Source organism: Idiotropiscis lumnitzeri, chromosome 20 (genome assembly GCF_059441095.1).
Source record: "Idiotropiscis lumnitzeri isolate Australia: NSW breed Sydney's pygmy pipehorse chromosome 20, RoL_Ilum_1.0, whole genome shotgun sequence".
In the NCBI taxonomy this organism is placed as follows: Eukaryota; Metazoa; Chordata; class Actinopteri; order Syngnathiformes; family Syngnathidae; genus Idiotropiscis; species Idiotropiscis lumnitzeri.
In genome coordinates this window covers 2,798,375-2,822,510 of record NC_142410.1, presented here as the reverse complement: position 1 = coordinate 2,822,510, position 24,136 = coordinate 2,798,375, and the positions used below count along the sequence as shown (strand labels likewise).

Below are 24,136 nucleotides of genomic sequence, written 5' to 3'. Positions count from 1 at the left end.
ACTGAAACGTGAAATGTTGGTAAAGGTGAATTTCACTTTTGCCCCGTAACTTTTTTCTCAAGCCTCATATCTTCTTTTGCATTCATCATTCCAGTCCCCTTTACCCTCTCTGCCTTCGACAGAGGCGCAACACGTCTTGATGGGATTTGCTGTCTGTCTGCGCTGGGATGCACTGCCTGCTTTTGTATTGGACAGAGGTTCTTTTGTTTTTGGTAAAGAAGCACCGAACAGGAGAAGCTGAGGAAGAGGTCCAATTAAGTCTGCACTTTACACACAGTCACAGTTACTCTTAAAAAATGTATTGTGAAATGGTGAATAATATATATTCATCTTGGAGTTGCACAGCCACTAATCTGCACGAGAAACTGCTTATATCTCTTCTTTTCATTGCACTCATAATCAAAGTAGAAGAGCAAAAAGTTGGGGAAGAATTCACTATTGTAGCACGATTTGAAGCCTTATATTGCTGGGCATAAAATCAAGTTCTGTTGTCATGTCTTCGGCTATGATCATTCACACTCTGATTGTTTTGCCGATATGTGGCCCGTATCTGATATTTTTCATGCAGAGTAAATAGTACAATTCCAATTTTTTTTCCAAATCAAACCTGGGTTTCTTTCGTATGTGGAGATAAATCGGATATGTATGCAATGTGTCTGCAGTATGAACGCACACATCCGACCTATACGTCATTAAAAGCCATATATGTGCACCGTGCGGGCGGGGGGAGAGTGCTTGAGTGACAACTGACATCGTCCATCGATCTGCAAAGAATTTTTGGGAAACAGTTGTTGTCTTTACATTGGCTTTAACTTAATCCCATGTCAAACTTAAAACATAAAACATTTGTAGTCATAGTGGTAATTCAGCCATCCAGATGGTTCAATTATTATGAATGGCAATAACGTGATGTCATTTTTAGTAGATGTTTCCAATAAAAGAGGAGACAGAGGAACGTTGCCTCATATCCCCAAAATATTTCTAGCTCCTCCCGCCTCACTACTGTAGTGATATGAGGTGATAAAATGAGTCCCTAAACGCTGACTCAGGTAAGTACAGATTTAAGTTTTAAGACGTCTCCTTAAATGAGGAAATAGAGGAGTGTTGCCTCATATCCCAAAAATATTTCTACCTTCTCCCACCTCGCTACTTCAGTGATATAAGGTGATAAAATGAGTCCCTCATATCCCCAAAATATTTCTAGCTCCTCCCGCCTCACTACTGTAGTGATATGAGGTGATAAAATGAGTCCCTAAACGCTGACTCAGGTAAGTACAGTTGTAAGTTTTAAGACGTCTCCTTAAATGAGGAAATAGGGGAGTGTTGCCTCATATCCCAAAAATATTTCTACCTTCTCCCACCTCGCTACTTCAGTGATATAAGGTGATAAAATGAGTCCCTATATGCTGACTAATGCAAATACAGTTTTAAGATTATTGGGTTTAGACGCAGTGTCATAATTTTATATCACATCTATGCAGAGGTGGGTAGTAACGAGTTACATTTACTCCATTACATTTTTGTGAAGAAGAAACTGTACTTTTACTCGGCGACATTGAACTCGTTACTTAAATCCCCTCCGCATACGTACGTGTCTGTCTCTCTCTCTCAGCAAAAGGCGCATTTACCATATTTTGTGTTTTCAGAGAGTCACCTCCGCCAGCCTCTTCCAACTGACGGTGTTTCACCAATCAGACGTAGCCGTAGCCCTGCAGTGTGATGAGTCGTCACGTGAGCATGTTCAATTTCAGCAGCGGGAAAGAGTAATTTTCGAGAATAACGGATCCAAAATGTCACTCAACAATGCCGACTATGAGGACACAGAAAAGGAGGAACACCACTGGCCTCACATCAAAAGCATGTTCCGCTTAAAAGCGTGCGAAACACCAGCTACACATTGCAATGACTACTTTGTTTGCCAAAACAAACAAAGATTTCAGCCTTCAAGAACTCAACAAACTTTAGGAAACATGTAGCGGTAAATTTCCTAAATTCACTTTAGCTTCTTCCCCCTTGTGGATAGGCAAATGTTTGCCTTTCAGATTATATTTGTTTTGTTTTTTTAAGTACAGGGGCTTGAAATTGTGTACAACTTCATTTAGTTATACTATTAATTTTTTATTATTTATTAAAGTACTTGAATTTATCTCAAGATTATTTTAAGCTACTTTTATAACATTTAATTTATTCTATTGATTGGATGGACTTTAATTTGCCTCAAGATGATTATTTAGTATTTTTGTCTGATTGAATCGTTAAAATATGCAAAAATAAATCCGCCTTTCCTACATTTACTCAGTCCTTGAGTAGTTTTTTCAACTAAGTACTTTTTTACTTTTACTCAAGTAATTTGGATGACTACTTTTTACTCCTACTTGAGTCATATTATACTGAAGTAACAGTACTTCGAGTACAATTTTTGGCTACTCTACCCACCTCTGCATCTATGTACATAATGCAACTATTTTTTCACATCTGTCACAAGCTCTTTCCCTCCTTTCCGCTGTTCTGTATGAAACAAAGACAGATTGCAATGGCCATTGAGCAGACACGCTATGATGGGATCACTTCAAAGCCACAAGGTCATTAGCGTGTTAAGTCCATAAGAGTGCAGTTTCACTTGTCACTGCTGGCACAGAATGGCGCGCGAGAAATTTGCTGCAATGGAAGATCGAAGCTCGAGATGCTGTTGTTTCTTCCTGATATGCATTTCGTGTTCAATACAGAGGGCAGTGGAAATTTACCAGAACAGACTGCTGCATGTGTATTTGACTCTCGACAGAAGTGAAGCAGCATATGGCCCATTTGCCAAAGTTGCTTTGCATAACTTAATGAGGCTGCTCCGGTAGAACACAAGATCTTGAACACAACAAGGAATAAATGACAAAAACAACTTGTGTGTGTGTGTGTGTTTTTTTTTTTTTTGTCGTACTTATTGCACCAATCCATTTTCTATACCTTTAATGCTTATTTTGGTAAAGGGGGTGGAGCCTATACCACCTGATGTGTGAGAGGCAGGGACACTCTGAACTGGCGACAAACCAATCACAGAGCACATATAGACAAAGAATAGTACAGGGCAGATCGATCCAAATACCCTTTTTGATATCGATAGAGTCGTATCAGTTTCACTCTTGTATTCACAGTTGTGGTTGCTGCAACCAGGTGACAGGCTGTCACTTGTATCTCAAAGTCTCAGATTTGTGTCGTCACATGACTTAGCAGTGCAAATGAGCCATTAAGCTGCCGGCTGGGGTCAGCCCGCCACAATCAAACATACATATGTATGCACTTTTATTTTTGTACATGATTCCCTGATGAACACATATTGTACTTGAAAGAAATATGTTTCTTACATGTTGTGCAATATTTGTTGTGGAGTAATAATCATGTTTATTTCGATGAAAAATCCAGATAAGAAGGGAAATGACGGGCAAATTTTTATTATATTCTTGTATCGTAGTTTCTGAACAATAACGGAAAAAAATTATGTTTTCTGGTGATAACGTTGTGCGCTTTATTTAATCATGAAAAAAAATTCCAGACATGACAATTCATCTGGAAAAATTTGTGTTTTCTTTAATTATTTTAATTTTATTATTGCTCTATTTACCGCGAAGCTTGGTTCTAATTATGTCCACTGTTTGATATTTGATAATAAAAAAGGAAACGCCACAAAAAGGAAAAATCATAAAAACACTTACAGGTCATACAAATTAATACAAATCAAGCAATTCACTGATGAATAAACCTAAATTATTGAAAAGCATCTGCAGTGGCGATATTGCGGCTGAATTCACTTGGTATTGGATCGAAAACAACCTCTCACACTAATGGATGAATTTGAATCGCCTATAAACATAAATTTGTTTTGGGCGTGAATGAACTTTATAAAAGTAAATTTGAAAATATTGCCACGACACAAAGTACTCATGTATTGATAACATAACTTATTTCATGATACTGATGATGTTTTTTGACTTTCTGTTCTCGCTGTTTCTTTCGCTCCCTAGGGGTGAGTTTTCAAAATGGAGGATCAGAACCCAAAATGGGTTGCGAGACAATTTTTTTTTGGGGGGGTGTTGGCATGAAAAACGCCACGACGTAAAAACATGTCACTGAAGGAGAATGCAAATCTGTTATGTCCTATTTACTCCAACCTGCTGGTAATATAAACAGCAAATTGGCCATTGCGAGGAGTCCGCCTGACATCTTTAAAGGGAGAGACAATAGGAGGGCGGAATCAGTCCGCCGAGTCCATCACATCTCTTAATTACCGTCGTCCCTGGGAACCCAGCCGCTTAATAAGTACTCCACTTGTGCAGCAGGATGGAGACTCCACTGAGCACGAACAGATGGAAGGAGTGAGCTAACCTCCTTCCGCCATAACAAACCAGAGCTGCCAGAGCTCAACATGGCCATACTTGGCAATCTGGCTCATGAACACAAACTCGCATACTGTCCACCATACCTGTTTTTTGACAATCAATAGATGTTGATTTTTAAAATGATTTCTGGGAACTGGAAATGGAAGTAAGGTGTCAGTGACGGTACAGGATGTCGCGGGAAATGTGTCATATTGAACTTCATTGCTTCTGGTTAAAGCAGAAGATGAAATCAAATTTTGGATGGTGTAAATTTGTCAAGTGTTTGACATGCTAGTGTTTATGTTGAGTGCACATCTGCTCGACCCCTTCCTAATATTACACACTCAGAGGTACAATTGGCTAGCAGACACAGACTACAGAACACCAACAAATTTTCTTCTGTCTTCTTTTATTTTTCAATACATTTTGTATCGGATCATACACGCAAACAGCATACAAACTGCAAATACTGTAAGCAGTGCTTCATGGTGAACACATACAGCTTTAATCTGCTCAGTGCTTTGTCACTTACCTTTCTGCGAACATATGGGCTAATGAGGATCAATGGCAGATATGTGCCAGTATTAGCAGAGACACTAACACAGCTAATCGTTCTAACTTTCTAGGACGTTCTCCGGTGGACACACACACACACACTACTTGACCTCAATCTTCCCTCCTCTCTGGATACAAGTTCTTGATGAGAGAGCAACACACTGTGGTTCAAATCAAAAAGACTTTTAGATTTAGAGTTCATCAGTTAGACACAATCATTCCCAAAAACTTTGTGAAATGATCGGAGCAGCCTATTTCAGACAGGCATGCTGAATATTTGCAAAGACCTCACACTGGAAATGACACTACAGACAAGCTATTTGAAGAAATATTCAACTCTACCAGCAAGAAATTATGAACATGAGCAGGAGGCAAGAAAATATACTTTACCTAACACATAAAACACCACATTGCATGTGGCTTTTTAAATATTGCTTCTAAAAAATTGGATTTTGTTTTTTAGTTGGCATCTGTCAAAGTTAAAGGGAAAATTCACACATGTACATTTACAACAGTAAAAATAGTAGTGATGGACAAATGAAGCTTCACGAAGCACTTATGATCATTCTTTTGACTCCTCTAGATGGCAATCTCAGTTTTTAAGAATGGAAATGGAATAAATTTCCATTGCACTAGCCTTAATCTTTAAACAAAGAGAACCATCTAGAGGTGTGAAAAAAAATCACAAATGCTTCATGAAGTTTCATTTTCCCGTCACTACAAAATAGCACAAATGCTTCCTGAAGCTTCGTTTTCCCATCAATAGTAAAAAGTTACAATTTTGTATACAGTTAATTTCGTAACTTAATTATATTTCATGTACATTTTTTTTTATGTCGAAGAACAGTGCCACATGTTTTTTGATCACACAAAATACACTTTGGAGAACGAGTAGACCAGGAAGTGTGGAAGACAGTACCATGTCTGTCATGTCGTTCACTCACAACACACATGGACAATGCTGTCATTAATATGTAGATCAGAATGCTGCTTTAGTCCGGTTAATTGATTTACCAGCACAGGTACCACTCACATTACTCATCGCCCACTTCTTCCTCGTTAAAAATACTCGGCACTGCATTTGTTTTTAATGTAACTTGCATGCCGTGTCTGTTTGGACATAATTAATGACCACTGGGATGAGTGAGGTCTCAAACAACAGAAGAAAATGTGTTTCTGCAAAATCTTTGTTTTCCGTGGACAAAACATGCCAGTATTTAAGCTGTGATTTTCCTTTTCCTTGTCATATGTCAGCATTTCGTGTGCTCTTCTAACTCTCTACTGTATATATATATATTTGCCTGTCTGCCCTCAAACTGCAACCCATCCTGAGTAGACATGACGGGAGCTGCAGGGAAGGTCAAGTTGTAATGTTTTTTTTGTTTTTTTGCACACACACAGTGAAGTCTCGTCTCCGTGGAAACTGCTACCTCTCATTTCCATGCAAGTTAATGTTTTCTGACTCATCAAACACAATCAACAGAATCACAGCAGCAGTTTTTTTAGTTTTAGATGAGGGTTGATTTTCAGCCAATAGACTGTAATATCTTTTCTAAGTACTTTAAAGGTGGTTGTGTTCACTTAGATTGAAGCAGGCGCCTGCTGCAGACAAATAATAGCATGAAAAATATTAGCACACACCTCATGCATAGTAGTCCAATTTACATGTGTTAGCATCACTGCCTTTTTTCTGTTTCCATTGGTCCTTGACAGTTGTTCTTTCTATCTCATGAATGTTTGATGTTGCCCTCAGCTGCTCTCCTCCCCATCATTGGCTGGAGAGTCTAGAGTTGCACGATGTGCCAGAAGCAACTTAAAACGTAAAAGTCCAAGGCTAAATGGGAGTCTTCTTACTTCACGTACTGTAAATCCTGCTTGAAAATGTGTATTATTATATTATATATTATCTTTTCACTATCACCCCATGACAGAACCCTAAGAAACAAAACTTATTTTAACTTACGTGAACTGAGCTATAGTTGTGTTTTAGAACCAGGCAATATTAACCTTGATGTATTATTTGAGACATTTTACTTTGAGCTTTGACCATGAATCTGCACCCACTATGTGTCAGGAGGATACTTCACATTTCTATTTTTTCTCTTGAACTTGCTTCCATGTTCATGCACAGCTAGCACTTCCTGTCATCCTGGCACCCCAAGGACTCTCGGAAAGAGCCATATGTCTCTTCTACGTCGTCACAGCAACAATCTCCGTCTCCATCACGGACTTCACTTTTATTATGCAGCAGGAGCAGGAGTCCACATAGGTTGCCTGCAGGCACAGTTAACCCAAGAAGCAACCTTGTCAGCATTATTGTGAGTTTGCTGATTTATTCGGAGTTGTAGTAAAAGTACCTTGTGATTTATGTTAGTTTAAGAAGTTTGGTCATCAATAATTATTCTGTTCAATATTTTTATCATGGGTGACATGACTATTATGTGATTTAACATAAATGGGTTTTCTTGAATGCCAAAGCATTTATTTCTCATTAATAAAAAAAAAAAAGTTAAAACAGTAGTCCAGGGAATCATCAGTTTTTGTATGTAATCTTGAATGACCCAATATTAGTTTATCACTTGGGGTAATGAAGAAGTAAAGTTGTAATTACAGTAAATATTTCTGTGAAAAACATTTATTGAAGAACTATAATGAAATGAAAAAAATCTCTGGTAATAACAGCATTGCAATAATTCACAATGTAGTTTTTAAGTGATGTACGATTAAATAAATAATTGAGAGCAGAATGCACCACTCTACAATGGACCTAAAAGGGAAAAAAAGTAGAATTTCCAATAAAACTGAAAAAATGAAAAATCCTCTTTTCAATATAAAAATAAAGTGAGGAAGACAAAGTAGGAAAGTCAAAATAAAGCAGTTAAGTTCAGAAAAAAACTACTAAAGGCCAGTAATTATGTATTTGCATTTAGTTACTACCTACTACTGGAAAAGGGCAAGTAAGGAAGTTCGTGAATATTTCTGGTGCCTGGTGATTTCTTTAGTTCATTAACCTCAAAATGTTGGTATAATCCTAAACCGAGTTTCCCGTTTAATAGTTTTACATCCTGTTACAGATGAGTTAATTTGGCAAAATTTTGTTTCATCCAACTCCCACTTCAGGTGTGCTCCAGGGTTCTGTTCTGAGGTCTCAGCTTTTCATCAACTAAGCCCTCACCTCACAGCAAAGAAGGAAAACTTGGTAATGTTTATAAACATTATGAAATGAATAAAAAATATTTAAAAATGTTAAAAACAATGCTGGAGAGTAGAGGTGAGCATTAGAACTGGTATATTCAATTTAAGGCAAGAATTTGCCTGAATATAGAAAACGCAATCTCTCTCTCCGCCTCTCTCTCACTATTTCTCTCTCTCTCTCTCTCTCTCTCTCACTCACTCACTCACTCCCTCACTCACTCTCACTGCTCAGTGTGTTATAGAAGTTCCTTAAATGCGATATAGAAAGTGGAAAACGACCTAAATATGTTTGTGTGTTTTCATTTAAAATATCTGATGTATTATATTTTTTGGCACTATTTTGCACCAAGGATTACTAACTTTTAATTTTATTATATTTTGATTATTTCAGATTTTCATACTAAATGTTATCCAATTTAATATTTGTTTCATTATTAATTTATCAATTTAGGTTCTCTAACGCGCTATAATAATAAACCTATCCAGAAAATAATAATATATTAATCTATTATTAAATGTAAATATTTTTAAGCATTAATTTTAGATTGGGATATTGCGATATATATATACCCTTATGTGAATTAATACCGCGATATGAATCTACTGGGGGGCTTTCCCAGGGCTGCACAGATTTTTGATGGAGCTATAGCGCCCCCTAGCCCCAGTGCATTGTTATTATTAGTGTAGACAACAAGTTATCACCCACAGAAAAGTAAATACTTTGGAGTGGAGATACTTATGATCGTCAGCTCACATATCTCACACTTTTAGCCAGCCATTTTAAGTGTGTTTTTTTTTAACCTCATCTACCAATGAAAATCAAATATAGCCCCTGAACACAAAGGTTTGCTCACCACAGATTTACAGCATGCATTTTCTCAGAAAGTATTTTCCACCTTTAACCACTCCTAAGCCAGTGGTCATGTGTGCTAGCGATCACCAGTCACCACACTCCATCAGAGAACGCCTCGCCATGGCAATAGCTTCCAATTCTGATTCGTCAGTCAGTGCATGAATGACTTTGCAAAAGTGCAGTCTGCCAGCAATTTGGCACTCGCCCGTACACTTATCGCCTTACCTCAACAGCTTTCAATGTTAGTGAGGACATTTGCTGTGATATGGTGCATTGTTGTGTGTGTGGTACATAATTTACAGCTGAATCCTGTCCCCAAGGATTAGACATAATAGAAAGATATTCAGGGTACATTGGCAGAAAGTGAAAGCTCGAGGACTCATTTTTACTGAACAAAAGAAGCTCGGATGATGTAATAATGTGCGTTTGCGGCGTATTATTCAATTTTATTCGGCCTTTCAACGAATGATGATTCATTTGCGGCAGCTGGCAGCTTGAGTGAGCCTCTTTAGTGTTACAGTGCGCACATGGTGGCTTGGATGGAAACTGGAACAAAAGTGCAAGAACAGTGGATGGGAGGGACTGAGCAGATGTGTGTCTACAAGCCATCTTGGACCACAAAGAGACCAAGTGGGAATTTGGATGTAAAAGGAGGGAAGGAGGTGTTTGACTCATCTCACCCTTGAGCTCTGGATCTCAAAATGCATTCTCTTTTCCTCTCAACTTTTTTATGCTAGCATCTTTGCAGCCATTGATTTGACATTAGGGACAAAGGCAGTTTATTATCCTTTCACCTCGCCTTTCTTTTTCAAGGAAGAAAGAAAAGGTGACACTGACAGACTGACGGGTGAGCAAGAGACAAGGAGAGAGAAGGAGGCAAATGTTAATTCATCGTGACAGCCTTCAAGTTTACCAACACACTCAAAGGTTTGTTTTTTTACCATACTGGAACAGGCAGTTTCTAATAATAGTCATGTTATTTCACACCATCATCAATTTTCTACACTACATATCCTCATTAGGGGCGCAGGTGGGCTGGAACCAGTACTAGCTGACTTTGGGTAAGAGGGCAATTAATTTAATTGTGGCTTCTCTTGATTTTAAAAACCATTTGAATTGAAGAAAAACGATTAACACGACACATGGCACTGTGTGTGCCCAAATTCCAGATTGTGCGAAAGTACCCTGAATGCACCATATGGCTGCATGTGTGTACATCATTGGGAACTCCTGCGCAATCTGACCCCCGAATCTCTTCCAATTGTGATCTTAGACAGCCCTAGCTATGTATGAATAAAATAAGCACTATGGTAAATATAAACTTTGTAGACAAATGCATGAAGATGTGGGTTGAGCCTCTGTGACATCACGTTTGCTTGTGGACCTCATTTGGAATATAGCTATAACCTGAGGTAAAATCAGACGCCAGCCACTATTCTCACATAATCACATAAGAAAAAAAATGAACACATGCAGAAATTTCATTTTAGTAAAACAAAATCTAATTAATTTTTGGACAGCTTGCTTTAACAACACATTTGTTGCTTTCCATATAAAAGTAGGCTTGCCCCTCCCAGGTGCAGGACAGTCGTTCCAAGGAGGCCATATTAAATAACAATGAACCGAACATTGAAACTCGGTTGGTCATGACCGGTTGAAGTGCAGGACTTCAAAATATAATCTCAACCATGGGAATAAATAAATAAAATGAAGCTTTTACAAATTAAACACTGCCTCAGGCTCTCTGCTGCTGAGGGACTGGGAATCAAATGTGTGCAATTGTGAGTGTGGTGTATTGGTCTATTCCAGAGGTATTCAATTAAAAGTCACAGAAGTCCACGACGAAAATTTCTTCCAATTAAAAGGTCCGAACCAAAGTCCAACTTCCCGAAATGTCTAGCCTATGTTCACATTTTTATATAGTTTCAATATTTAATTTCAACAGAGCGCACTTATATACTAAATATTTAGCAATGTTCCCATTAAACACATTTGCCAGTCAAACAAATATAAGGCGTTTATTTGACATTCAAGAAAATGTGGCTCCAGGAATTTAAGGGTGCCACTTCCAGAGAAAAACTGTAAAATATCTCCTGCAGAAATATATCAAGTGCTAAGCATTGAGTTAACATCTTTTAGCTTTTTTTTTTTAATCAAAGCGTTATCATCCTAAAAAAAACGGAAAGCCTAATTATCCGAGTAAACCAGGTCAACATGTTCAGTACACAATCAATAAAAATGGCTGTCCTCATGAAAAACTAATTCAAAATGAGCTTTGACACCACTTTTTCTTTTGAATATTTTTTTAACTTCTCTTAATGAGAAAAATGAGTTTGTGACTGCCCTGCCAGTGACTTAAATCTGGGTTGGAACGGAGTCGGGGCCATTGGGATTTGGTAGATTATTTCACACATCTGGGTTTTGTGTTTTCCTTTAAATAAAGTTTGTGCAACCACATTTAAGCACTCCTTCACAACTTCCCCATCACTGAATGTTTTTTTTATGTTTCCCCAAAATCCATGATACTTTTAGTGAACATTCATTTGCATGCCGCTGGGCTGTAAAGGAAAATGTAAAAATCTGTTATACTGCACTCGAAGTTCGATGTTTTTGCCTGCGCTCACCTCAAACTTCAGCGGATAACTGTGCACAAAAGGGCGGTGCTTTGTTTCGCAGTGGCGCTTCGCAATGTTGCGACGGTTTCGGAGCATATGATGCACACTGGCTTTGAATTGGCTGCAGCCAGAACGAAGCTAAATTTCTCCGTCAATTCATTTAAAACGACACGCATCGACCTTGCTAACTTTTTATCAAGGCATACTGTCAGCAGCACTCTCTTCCGGTCTGCTGCGCAATTGGCAGTGGATCGTAAACAAAATATTTGATTGGCTTTTCCGTATTTCATAGAATTGCAGCGCCAACGTTTGCGAATGCGCCCTGAAAAAAAATCATCATAGATTGGCCATGGGTCCGGTCCGAATCATCCCGCGGTCCGCCATTTGTGATGCCTGGTCTATTTGATGTTTGCTTTTATGCTCTTTCAATATTGAAAAAGAGAAGTATTTTACAAATATGCAAGCCTGAGTGATCGGCACAACGTGCCTAATTCCAATATTTTGGCCACACTAACAACTGTTTGCTTGAATGTTGGAAAAAGCATTGCCCCAAAGCGTTGAGGCATTTCACCGGAGAACAATGACAACGCGCAGTTAACCGGACAATCAACACCGCAGTACAATGGCGGACTGGCGACTGGGCACTCTTGAAATGACATATTTTTGTTGTTGAGTGCATTGCTATGGGTCTAATATCAATCTGGGTGGGTTGCGTTGGGAAAAAAAACTAATATAAGTAACCCTTAGAATAGTTTGAGCTGTTAGTATTACTCAAAAGATGGTTGGCGAGGTCTACTTCACACTGGGTCTTTAAAGGGAATCTTCACTGACGTTAACATTGGCACTTATACAATAGGTTTGTATGTAAAAATGAAATCAGTCCTAAAACCGCTCCCCCCTGAAAGCCTCTGATTTGTTTTGTTTTTTCGTGGTGGGGGGGGGGGGGGGGGGGGGGGGGGTTACGACAAATTGGCGCGTCCCCTTTTGGAGCTCGGCTTGTAATTAATATTGTTCGAATTGTCAGTTCTGTTGTCTGAAACGGCGACCGGTCGTCACCAAAATGCAAATGCGCATTACTACTCTAGTCCACTTCAACCTGTGAAATTATAAAAGAAATCTGGACAATAGTTTGGATTTATTGACATCAAACTTGAGCGCATGTGATCACCTCCACAAAATCAAAAATACCGCGGCGGTCTCTTCTACATTTACAAAGGCTGAAGCGGACAAGAGCAAGAGTGTGCACACAAACCCAGAATATTTTAATTTGCTACTTTAATATTTTGTTACATGTGAGGAGGCATCGACGTATACGCCTCCCAACCCGCACGGTAAAAAAAAGTACTGTAGCGACTTTGTAAATAGTTCACGGGTTCTGTGGTTTCCTCTTCTCTGGGGAGGCTGTGAAGGCAACAGTGGGGCGGATGGCGGAAGGCGGGAGGAAAGAAGGGAGAGAGGAGAGACCGATTCCCAACTGATTTGAGTGAACGCAATGTTGGTTGTCTCGGCGTGGTTGAGACTAACAGCAACCGTTTTTCCTGATTTGTTCTTCACCGTTATAGTAGTTCTTCGGTGGTGTTAAAATTAACAGCACTGCTCAGGGCAACAATTAGCTTTTGGTCGCTAAACAAACAATGTTAGCGCAACAAATTAGCTTCTTCAGATTCACTCCTCATCGATGAACTCTGGAAGTGGTCTTGGTGGGGCCGCTTCAGGAGCATCAATATTCAGCCAGCAAAAAATTCCAGCGAGTGGGCCGGGTGTATCCGTATTGGAACGTTCCATTGAGTGGCGTATGCGTAGCCGGGAGCTGTTACGTTCTAAAGAATAAAACTGTGCGTTATAGTTGCATACAGTCGAAAAACTGGAGCCAATCTTTATCCAAATAAAAGTGCATGTCCATACCCACTTCAGTGTCTGTAAATATCCCGACTGGTGCTTTTATGTTGTGCGTCCTCACCGTGATCAGCAAAGAAGCAGTGTGCCGTGTTTTAACAGCATAATCTATGAACTTCTGCTCACTTCCACATTTCCTCATTCTCTTATGAATCAGCCACGGATTGGTTAATCCTTTCAATATATTGAAGTGGTCATTGGTAGGGGTATTCACCTGAATTTTGGTGACAATTGAATCGTTTTTGGAGGTTATAAGCAATGAAACCAAAACGATTTCCAAAATCTGCAACCGGTTCCCTTAAAATTAAGCTGCAATACCACGGGGAGAGAGGGGAGGGGCGTGGACATGTTACTCATTAAAAGTAGACGTTTTTTCTAATTCTCACTTATTTCCTAATTTCACCAAAATGAACAGATAAAAATACAATAACCAATTTCAGTTTCCTGATCAAAAAATGTATAGACTGAGCTTGTTAGTGAAAAAATTGACCATTTTGGGTGTTATCCTGCTTTCTGGGCCATATATTTAGCCAACAGATGCAATGTGCAGGATAACCACAAGACGACAATACACCTACGTGTTGGTACCGTACGTTCCTATACCAACATCGCCATCTTGTGGGACAACAAATTAATTTGAACGACATAAATCGTAATAAAAGTACCGCAAGTTGCATGTCTCATGGAACAAAATACCACACACTTAATCTATTTGGAATGTCAACAAATGCTGTAAGTATGATGCGTTTACTCAGTCATGATTCATTAAGGCGGGTGATGCCACGGATAATCAGTGTGGGTGTCAAGCGCTATGATCAACCTTGTTTTTTTTTGCATTGACACTACTTTCTAGATATATTCTAAAAGTATCTACAGTATGTATCAGTTACACGTTGAAAATGTATTTTAAAGGAAAGAGGGGGAAAGGGCATAATTCATATTTTTTTCCAAAAGGAGTCCACACCAGTGGAGAAAATATTTTCTAAAATAATAACAATAAAAGGAAATCATGCCAGAATTCATATGCACAACCAATGTCCCTTCTTTTGAAAACGAAACACTGCAACACTTTCGTCATTTTCTAGCACCCTGACGTGTGTGCGTGTTTTGGAACCTTGCAAGTTGGAGATGTCGGCAGCTGGCTCCAATTTAGCCAATCACTGATGCCCCTATTTAAGACACCCAGACATCGCTAGATTGTCTACTCAGTATATGAAGTTTGTAGCCTTCAAGCTTTTCGATCTTTGAGCAACCTATCTTGTACAAAAGTAAATTTACCTTACCTTTTCCCCAACCTCAGATCACATTTCGACTCCGTTGATTCCCTTGGACCACGCACAGCCATCCGACCGACCGACCTCCCTGCCTGCCTGCCTACAATCTACTAGGAGCTCCACACCAGAAAACTACTTACCCCGAACCCCTCTCTCCCAACACCTCACTGGACACTCCAATAAACCTTCAGTTTACAATCCCTCATTCTTTGTCTCTGCGTTTGAGTCCTACTCTTGCCTCTTGACATAAATATATTGAAAATTCCGGTTGGATTCCATTTGTTTTTGTTGATTGTTTACTGCATATATCATACAATTGCAAATCTGACAAATCATAATCAGACAATTGAACCATAAAATATTTTTATTATTCAATGATTATTACCGTTTCAAAACTGTGAAAGGCCCTTTTGGAAAGGCTCATTGCGTAGCTAGGGGAATATTTTTTTAAGTATTGTCATCATAAAAACATAGTAACTGATCCATGACCACGAATGGAATAAGAAAATTTAAGCTATAATGATCCAATTGAACAGTTGATACGAGTACAGCTTGATGCAGAAACGTTTGGGAGATTTTACCCTGACAGCCAAAATCCACATGCTTATAACATAAACTAAAAATAGTAAATAAATACTATTGGGGGACTAGTTCATAGGTGTTTTGTTCTGAAACCACCCCAGTAAAGGGAGAAAACACCAATGCCACTCATTCTGCCCACAAAATATTCTTTAACTGATTGATAAAAATAAGGCGAGAGATGTAGGAGTACATTTGTGTATGAGTGTACTGCAAACTTGGAAGAGTCCCTGGCAAGTTTCTGACAATCACTTTACTTACATTAAAGCAGGGATGAAGAGTGTCTTGACAAAGTGCTCAGTATCAGAACGTGGATGGATAAAATTCGTTGAGTTTTTTTTTTTGCCCATTTTTAGAAAACCTATTGCTGGGGAAACACCACAAATCACTCATCTTCCTGCAGATATTTTTGCATAGTTCAGTAAACTCTCCCCTTATCTACTACTTTTCAACGGCAAAAACCCGAGTCATTTTCATGTTTCATACATACTAGATAATTCATATTTAACGTACAAAGATACATTCGGAATTGCAAAGGCTCAATCATTAAAATAAATACTGTAATGGCTAGACTGCAATTACATTTCTCTTTTCTCTCAAAGAGAACACATACTGTACACACAAGCACTGATGCGCACTGAAGACAGACCTTATATTATACTGTTAAATACAAAACAAAAAAAAAACACAAACCATTGCAGTATTGAAGTGCAGAGGCCAGAAAAACTGTTTTGCTGTCATTAGACCACCACCTCCATAAAAGAAAACATTAAAAAGTTCATTCGAAAAAAAAATGTGCAGAAAATGTTCATACCGCTGTAAATGCTGCGTTGGATCCACTCAATTTTGTCTTCTCTCACACTATGAAAATATTCCACCACAATTTCCAAACATTGCAGTCCGAAAATACATCTTATTTACACCTGCTTATAAAATAGATGCATGTTTGCAAAACAGCTGTTGACTTCTGTTACCAAAAGGCGCCACATTCTGATGAGAAACGATTGTTAATTCAGATTATGCCGAGCTTTGATTAATAATCCTTTGGTAGCAAACGTGACATTCTTTCAAGCCAAAAATAAATATATGCTGGGAAAAGCCCAAGGCAGCTGGAGGACTGTTTACATTTTTTTTTAGGTCTCAGCATTGCAAAGAAGGGAAATGAAGCAAAGCGATAGCATATGCTATACGAGTTCTTATTTAAACTCTGTTAAAAAACAAATTAAAAAAAACATCAAACACAAATTTATAACTTGGTAGAACCGTCCAACATCATTGCTGATCATCATTTTTCTATTTCATGTTCCTTTGCAAGCATGTTTCTTGATCATTTCCAGCTGTCGGAGTTAAAGTATTTTGAAACATCTCTTCTGATAGTCAAGAACCATCGACCAAGTCCATCCTTTTATCTTCTGCCACTTATTTGGTTAGACTAGTCCCCAGCACAGCAGTTCATGTAAAATATCCACGTTGATACGTCAGAACACGTTTTCGATTCGATGACTAGAATGTCACACAAAAGGCACAAACTGGATGCTGCCTCTACTGTGTTGCATATTTAAATATAGAGGACAACCCCGTTACTATAGTGTAATAATCCAGGTCTCGAAAGGGGCGGTTTGGGGGGGGGGGGGGTAGAAACACATTTCATCACATTTTTAGACATGAAACTATTTAAAAGCATTCAAATGAATGAACCCCCAAAACCTCCATTGAGTTTGTCAGTTTTTTTCCTGCTGTCCATTATTGGCTGTACACTATTTAAAAAAAAAAACACACAGCCAGTATGACTCGCTTTAGACCAGTTGTTATAAAATTACTGGTTTATGCAGGGGTTTATGATTGATGAGTAAAATAGATGGGCTGAATAAATAACTCACGTTTCAGTATTAACTGGTGAAAAAGTTGGGCCAAATAACTGAAACAACAACTTCTTACTGTTTGGCTTTGAAAACAAAGTGCTTGAGGCAGGTCTGAGGGAGACAAGGATAGCGCTCAGTTGTCGTTGTGCAGGACCTGCCAGACGATGAGGTGGCTGCGCTCAGCTATAGAGAGGGGGGATTTAAGTTTCATTGGGGCATCCTCCCCTTCAGCCGCTTCCCCCTCCTCGTCCCCTGGTACACAAAAAGATTTCATGTCATCTTCTACAAGAACTGGAAGCTTTAAAGCAGACGACATATCGGACATTTTTATTCACAATTTAATAACATTCCCAGAGGTCTTACTAAATGCCTTGTTGGATTAATGCTAACATTAGCGTCTATGTTCCAGTGCTGTATGCCTTTAAGTCAGGAGTGGGCAAACTTTTTGATTGGCGGGCCACAATGGGTTCTAAAATTTGACAGAGGACCAGGAGCAGATGGATGGAGTGTTTTGGTAACCTCATCTCATCGGATAAAAAAAATACATTTAATTTGAAATGAAAGTGAACAAAAGCATTACAACAATATATATGCATTTGAAAAAAACACAGTCATTAGAAAATAAAACATTAACAAGGTTTAGTCATTTAATTTTTTTCAAATTCGGCGGGCTGGATTAAAACGTTTAACGGGCTTGCATGTGGCCCCCGAGCCGTAGTTTGCCCAAGGCTGCTTTAAGTGATGAGTTAAACACACATGATTCAGCAACCAGAGGTAGACAGACATAAAACATAACAGTACCCACAGCCATATTCTATACATCAAACGATTAATAGTTGCACCATACTGATGGACTCTGAGAAGCACTGAGATATCATTATGATTCCCACTGTATTCTAGGCAGGCCATACCCTGCATCAACATGTCCTCCTACTGCAAAGAGACAAGGACTGCACAGAGCTCTAGTGAGATTTCTTTCTAACGCCTCACTGAACAGTATGGGGCATATCTGTCTGTCTGTCTGTCTGTCTTATACTGCCCCCGGTGGCCAAGGTGGGCACATAAAGTGAAATGGCATTTATTTGATGCAATGTGACAGAAACTTTTTATCCCTTTTCATTCTATTTAAGTCATAACTATGTTTTTCTAAAGTACTATGTTATGGATCTATTTTTCCTTAATCAAATACACTGCAACAATCTGATGTTTTGTTGAGAGGGGAAGGCCACAACAGCTGAAAGGCATTTCCATGGGAAAACATGATTTGGGATATAAGTGTTTTGAGTAACAAGCATGGTCATGGAATGATTCAAACTTGTCTCAACGCACAACTAACTGTCTCATGGTTTTGTCATATTTTGTAAATTAGCCACACTGTGGCCTAGTAGTGGGGTGGTAGTGAACTAAGTATAGCTCAAAGACACATTTTCAGAAAGAGGAAGCTAAAAAAAGATTTATGTCACAGTTGATGGGCACTCCAAAAAAAAAAAAGAAAAAGAACTTTCCAAAATATTAAAGCAAAAGTCAAATATAAAATTGTCTTTGCAATTTTGTATGAGAATATGAAATAAGCAGAAAAATCCACCCATTTTCATCCATCTCAGAAGGCTGACATTTTGGATGGGTGGATTTGTCTGCTTAATTCATATTCCAAACTCAAATAAATCAGACTGCAGTGTTTAATTTTGCAAAGAAAAACAGTATATTGACTTTGGCTTGAAGCCATAGGCAGGCAGCAAACTCACCCATCCTGAAGTCTATATAGCCTTCTCCTCCACTCATCACCAACATAGATTTGGTTCCATCTTGAGATGGGCCATCTGACGTCTTGTCATCGCCACAGCTGGATGTAGATGGAAGGGCATGACCTGACAGACACATCAACAAACAACTGCTGGTAAATTGTTGGGACTCCATTTTTCCTGGTTGTCTTGCACGATAATCTTTTTTTTTTTTAATTATCTTAACTGTTTTGTTTCTTCACGTTATATTTATTACACCCTATAATAATTTGGAATGTTGAACTTAAAATAAATCACATAAAAACAATGGATGACAGGGGTTACCCTGTTTTTTTTTTTTTTTTAAACAGAGCTACTTTTTGAATACTGATTAATGCAAAGGGCTACATGTTTGATACACAATTATAAAATAACACATTTCGTCAAATTACGTGGGGACGGAAGGGTCATCTTGCCATTGTTGTTGCACCTGCTAGCTTGTCACCGTGAATGCTATGGTTAGGTCGGGGCTACAATACTGACCTTTGAACGATATGTTAGTGCTACCTCTCTGCATACCTGGGACGGCGGTGAAGAACATGACAGCATCGCGGTGTCCATGGAAACAGAGCTGGGCGTGGGCCATGGAGCAGTATGGAACAAATGTCCCTGCTGCGACTTTGTCACTGCTGTCATCACCGTAGACGCGAATCCCACTCCCTGGGTGGTTACCTGCTCCCTTAGTTAGCTTATTATCTGCAAAAATTAACACAAGGTTCTTTTGAATGGCTCTTTTGGAGTGAGCGATGACAATCGATACACAGCTGTGAGGGGGGAGGGGCGTTATTTATTTATTTTTTTTGGTATGATATTTCGTAACGATGCAATCTGGTCAAATGTACAAAATATAAGGTAGCGTTGAGGAAAATAACACAAAGTAACAATAAATAACACTAAATAACAATTTTTGGGTCTGGAATTTCTTAGTGTTTGTTGTGATAACTTGAAAAGTACTGCAACAGATGAAATAGTCCTGGAAAATATTTTGAAGGAAAAAGTAAAAAGCCTGAATTTCCTCAAAGCTGTCCAGGAGTCGTTTTCCATAGCCTTGCCAAACTCCTCCCATCTATCATCTATCCATTTATAAATCTAATAAATCTGAGCTGGTTTACATCTCATGAAATCAGAGTGTTTTGTGGACACCATGCACTGAACATCGCACTAAATTTAACACTCACTCTCAACTAGAGGGATCGAAATGATGACGCCATTTCCAGTACCAATCCACAGACGGTTACACGACACCATGAGAGTCGTGATGCGCACGAATGAGAAGCCCAGTTTCCCTGTACCTGAAAAAGTATTTAAATCATTGTAATAGACGCCATTATGGACACATAATTCATGTAAAATAATGTACCAACCCAACATCTTGCTGACATAAGGCTCAATGTCCACATCCTGTAGGTGCTGGAAAGTGTGGGCGTGGAAGAGCCTGAGTGTGGAGTCTAGCCTGATGGACACCCAAATGCCGTCACCATCCCATGCCAACTGACGCACCTGGCTCTCCTTACGGGGGTGTGCATCAAATGACTTCTGCAGGGTCAAATAAACGTCCATAATCAGGTGTGGTGTCCAATTATACCATATTTGTCTGTCTAGAAGTTACACTTTTTTCACAGTTTGGCTAGTCCTGCAACTTATACTTTGGAGTATATATTAACATTTAAGCTTGGACTTGATTCCCCATTCCGTAATTGCGTTGACAGCAGTAAACGAGTTACTGTTGGACGTGAAACCTCCACTTCTATTTATAGAAATGTTTTTGTTTTTAGTTTAAAATGGTTGACATTAACTAGAATCCCGCATCATCGCAAATGCTAAACTTGCAAGCTAGATTTCTTCATTATCTTCTCGTTCTGAGTATTCTTCCATGTCTTGTTTTTCATCCTTTTATTTCTTCGTAATTCTCCTTTCATTTGTTCGTCATCTTCTACTTTCTTTTGGCAGTTGGAAAATACTTTAGGTGCAATACCGCCAACTTCTGAAATGGAGTGCATGCGACAACATTAAATGATTTATGATGATCCAATCAGATAATTCTGATCCGGCAGATTTATTATTTATAGCATCAGACAATGCTATAACTGACCGGGATTCTTCCTTTGCCCACAATGCGACGCAGGGTTCGACAACTTTTAGTTCAAGTATAAGACATTTTAAACTAAAAAGAGAAACGTTTCTGTAGTTTGAAGCGGAAGTTTAAATTCAACCAAAACTTTTTCGCAGCCGTCCACACAACTAGGCAATATGAATTTTGCGTGCCAGCTTTGTTTTTTGTAAGATACATTTAAGATGAAAATTATAGTCAGTTTTTTTCTTCCTCATTTATGCATTCTTTGAACAGCGCAGCATACACTCCTGATTTTCAAAAAAATACAGTAATCAATATGCTTTCGTAAAATAGTTAGCATCATGAATGTGTTCTGTAATATCTTTCTTTTTGTCCAAATTCATTAGAGGTCACATTTTGCTAAAAGAAAAGTAATGCAGGCAGTGTGGAAGTATGACGAAAGAAATGTTCTTTCTTCCCAAGGTTTGAAGAGATTCAATAACCAGAAATGGAACTTGAATGTTACTTTACCTCAATCTTCATAGCTTTGGGCTGCACCACATAGATCTTATTTCTGAAACCACACCACACCTTGTCATGTACCGCAGTCATACAGCGGATGGAGTAGTGAGGTTTCCCCAAGTCGAGCAGGTGGTAGTTGGTCAGATCCCACTGACCATCTGGAATATAAAAAGAATGAGGGAAAACGTTTAACTTTACATCGATTTGAGCAATTGAAATTTATGTCCACTCACCAGTTCCACGGTGGAAGATGGCTAACGTCCCGTCAGAGAGCCCAACAAGGACACGCCCTTTCACGTGTCTGTAACAGAAAAACAACCAGTTAAAAGTCAGGCTGGCAGATCTTTTTGGATATTAGTCGCCACTATCCAAATTAACTTACACTATGCCAAGTACAGAGTCTTTCAGTTTCACAGAATGGAGACACTTCTTCCACTGCGCCACAGAAGAGTGGACGTACACACTGGAGAAATACAATAATCACACTCGTTGAATTTCTGCTCACAAAACAAAATATGAGGTGAACATAATTGATTCTCACCATCCGTTCTGTGCCCCAAGCCACATGGTGGGCAGGACGCTACTCATCTTCTGAGCTTCTTCTCTCATCAGATCCTGCTCCTCAGCAGTGGAGTTTGAAGTCATGCCATCTTTACCAAGGTCACACTCTCTACTAACCAAGGGAAATCAAGATCAATCACACTCAGACTGTCAAATGTCACCCTAAGTGGTCCGCTACAACTCCACTTCTTGACACGGTATCTCAGCACAGCAGGCTATTCAACCTTTGAAATAAATTGTAGAAAGCCGAGGATCTGCCCCTTTGGGTCTTCATGCATTTAAAAGTCAAATTGTATTACTGTAACCATAAGTAGCTAAAAAATACTCTGCAATACAGTGTCAGTGGATATGAATAAGAATGGCAGAAAATTCACATATATATAAGTTGACAACATTCATTTTGACAATTGACAACAAAATGTTACTTAACTCATTCAATACCATTGACGGATAAATACGTCAAAATCCATTTTTTTTTTTTACTGGGCTGGTCGTGAATGAGTTAAAGCAAGGCTTCAATCATTTTACGCGTGTGGCTTCATTGGTAGTAATTAATTAGTTTAGCCTGGAAAAAAGCCTATGAGCTGAAAACTGCCCCTCTATATTGATATATTTCTTTCATAGCAACATTTTCAACACTCGGGTACGTCCATGATTGGTCCAACGAGACCCACAGTGGAATTTAGTGTTGGACAATGAACACACACTGGAGAACAAAGAGCACACACAGAAAAACAGTAACATAAAGCAGAGTAAAAATTTGTGAGGGGTCAACCAGGAAAAAGCTGAACAATGGCATGTTAATCCACCATTTTTACAATACTGTGCACAAGAACAGGCAAGCGCGCGTGTGCAATAAACATTTGGGAAAAGAGCCATTGTTTACAATTTGAGCGGGGACACGCCACACAGATGACATTACAAACAGACACCAAGCCGGGTGTTTTTAACGAGCAAGAAGTGGGAGATGACTAACTGCCAAGAGAAGATCTGCTTTCTTTCAAACTTTTGTAGACCACCAACGCCAGCAGTATTGTGAGTGTTATGTCTCAAATGCGAGTCGAATCTGTGCTCGTAAATTATGCCGCTGAGACACTGGAGCAAAGCAGCACTCTAATGTTCGTGCAGGTGTAAGGTAAGAGGACATCATTTACAGTTTTGTCAATACACGTGTAGCGAGCAAACAACATGGAAGACATGGTGCTGTCTGCAGCATTTGCTGGTCTACTCGGTCTCCAAAGTGTATTTTGTGTCATTAATAGACCATCCGCTGCATCTTTCACATCACTCTGTAGACTTATTTCATAGCATTAGCTGGAAACAAAATTGCTTCATTCCTTTACGTGTACATCATTGTGCAGTCGAGTACAAATATTACAAACGTGATGGTTATGTAGTGATGGGTTTAATGAACATGGCGACCAGCTATAATATTTTTAAAATCACTTTTAAGGTCAAGACAAACTCTGAACTTTTTACGACTGTAAATGGCGTACATATGTGAAGTGTCTCTTTAGATGTGTGTGCTTCACTAGGTCTGCAAATGCAAGGTAGAGAGGTCCTAACAATAGAAAATGAAGAAGGACTGACAGAGGATTACTGAAGGACATTCACTAAATTCTGTCTAAAATCAGAGCAGCAGATCCACTGTTTGTCAGACTAATCTGCTTCCATTGCTTTTTGTGGTCAGTTTGCAGTACAGGTTAGGCACGGTGCAATGTTGGTGGGTGCCAGAAGTCTGGGGTTGTTGTTAATCACGCATAGAGTGTAGATGTATTGATTATCTAAATGGTTAAATCAACCATCAGAAGACAGTGAAAAGAAGACTGTTGCATCACTTCTACAATAACGTTAATGGACACGCATTTAGGGTTATTCACCGTATTACTATTTACCTTTGGGAGTAGTTGGTGGAAGCCTCCGTTGCCTGCTGCAGCCCCAAAGGATCAGTGAAGACATGTTCACTGTATACTTCTTTCTGACTAGCAGATCTTCCACTCTCCTCAGTGACATCTACAACAGT

At 39.0% G+C, this 24,136-nt stretch overlaps 1 protein-coding gene across 3 annotated transcripts in view; it reads right to left on the bottom strand.

Moving 5' to 3' along the window:
* Positions 1-17,189: 17,189 nt before the first annotated feature.
* The window catches only part of spag9b (sperm associated antigen 9b), a 36,187-nt gene continuing 29,240 nt past the window's right edge, over positions 17,190-24,136 (bottom strand). For 2 of the 3 annotated variants that reach the window (XM_088284085.1, XM_088284086.1), the window contains 10 exons: positions 24,009-24,126; positions 22,094-22,222; positions 21,935-22,015; positions 21,786-21,853; positions 21,562-21,710; positions 20,342-20,513; positions 20,156-20,269; positions 19,497-19,673; positions 18,942-19,064; positions 17,190-17,448 (listed from right to left, as the gene is read on the bottom strand). In XM_088284085.1, the coding sequence (XP_088140211.1) occupies positions 17,330-17,448; positions 18,942-19,064; positions 19,497-19,673; positions 20,156-20,269; positions 20,342-20,513; positions 21,562-21,710; positions 21,786-21,853; positions 21,935-22,015; positions 22,094-22,222; positions 24,009-24,126 (1,250 nt within the window). In that variant the 3' untranslated portion in view covers positions 17,190-17,329. Of the gene's footprint in view, positions 17,449-18,941; positions 19,065-19,496; positions 19,674-20,155; positions 20,270-20,341; positions 20,514-21,561; positions 21,711-21,785; positions 21,854-21,934; positions 22,016-22,093; positions 22,226-24,008; positions 24,127-24,136 lie in introns of all 3 variants that reach the window. The other variant, XM_088284084.1, reaches the window with a different exon arrangement.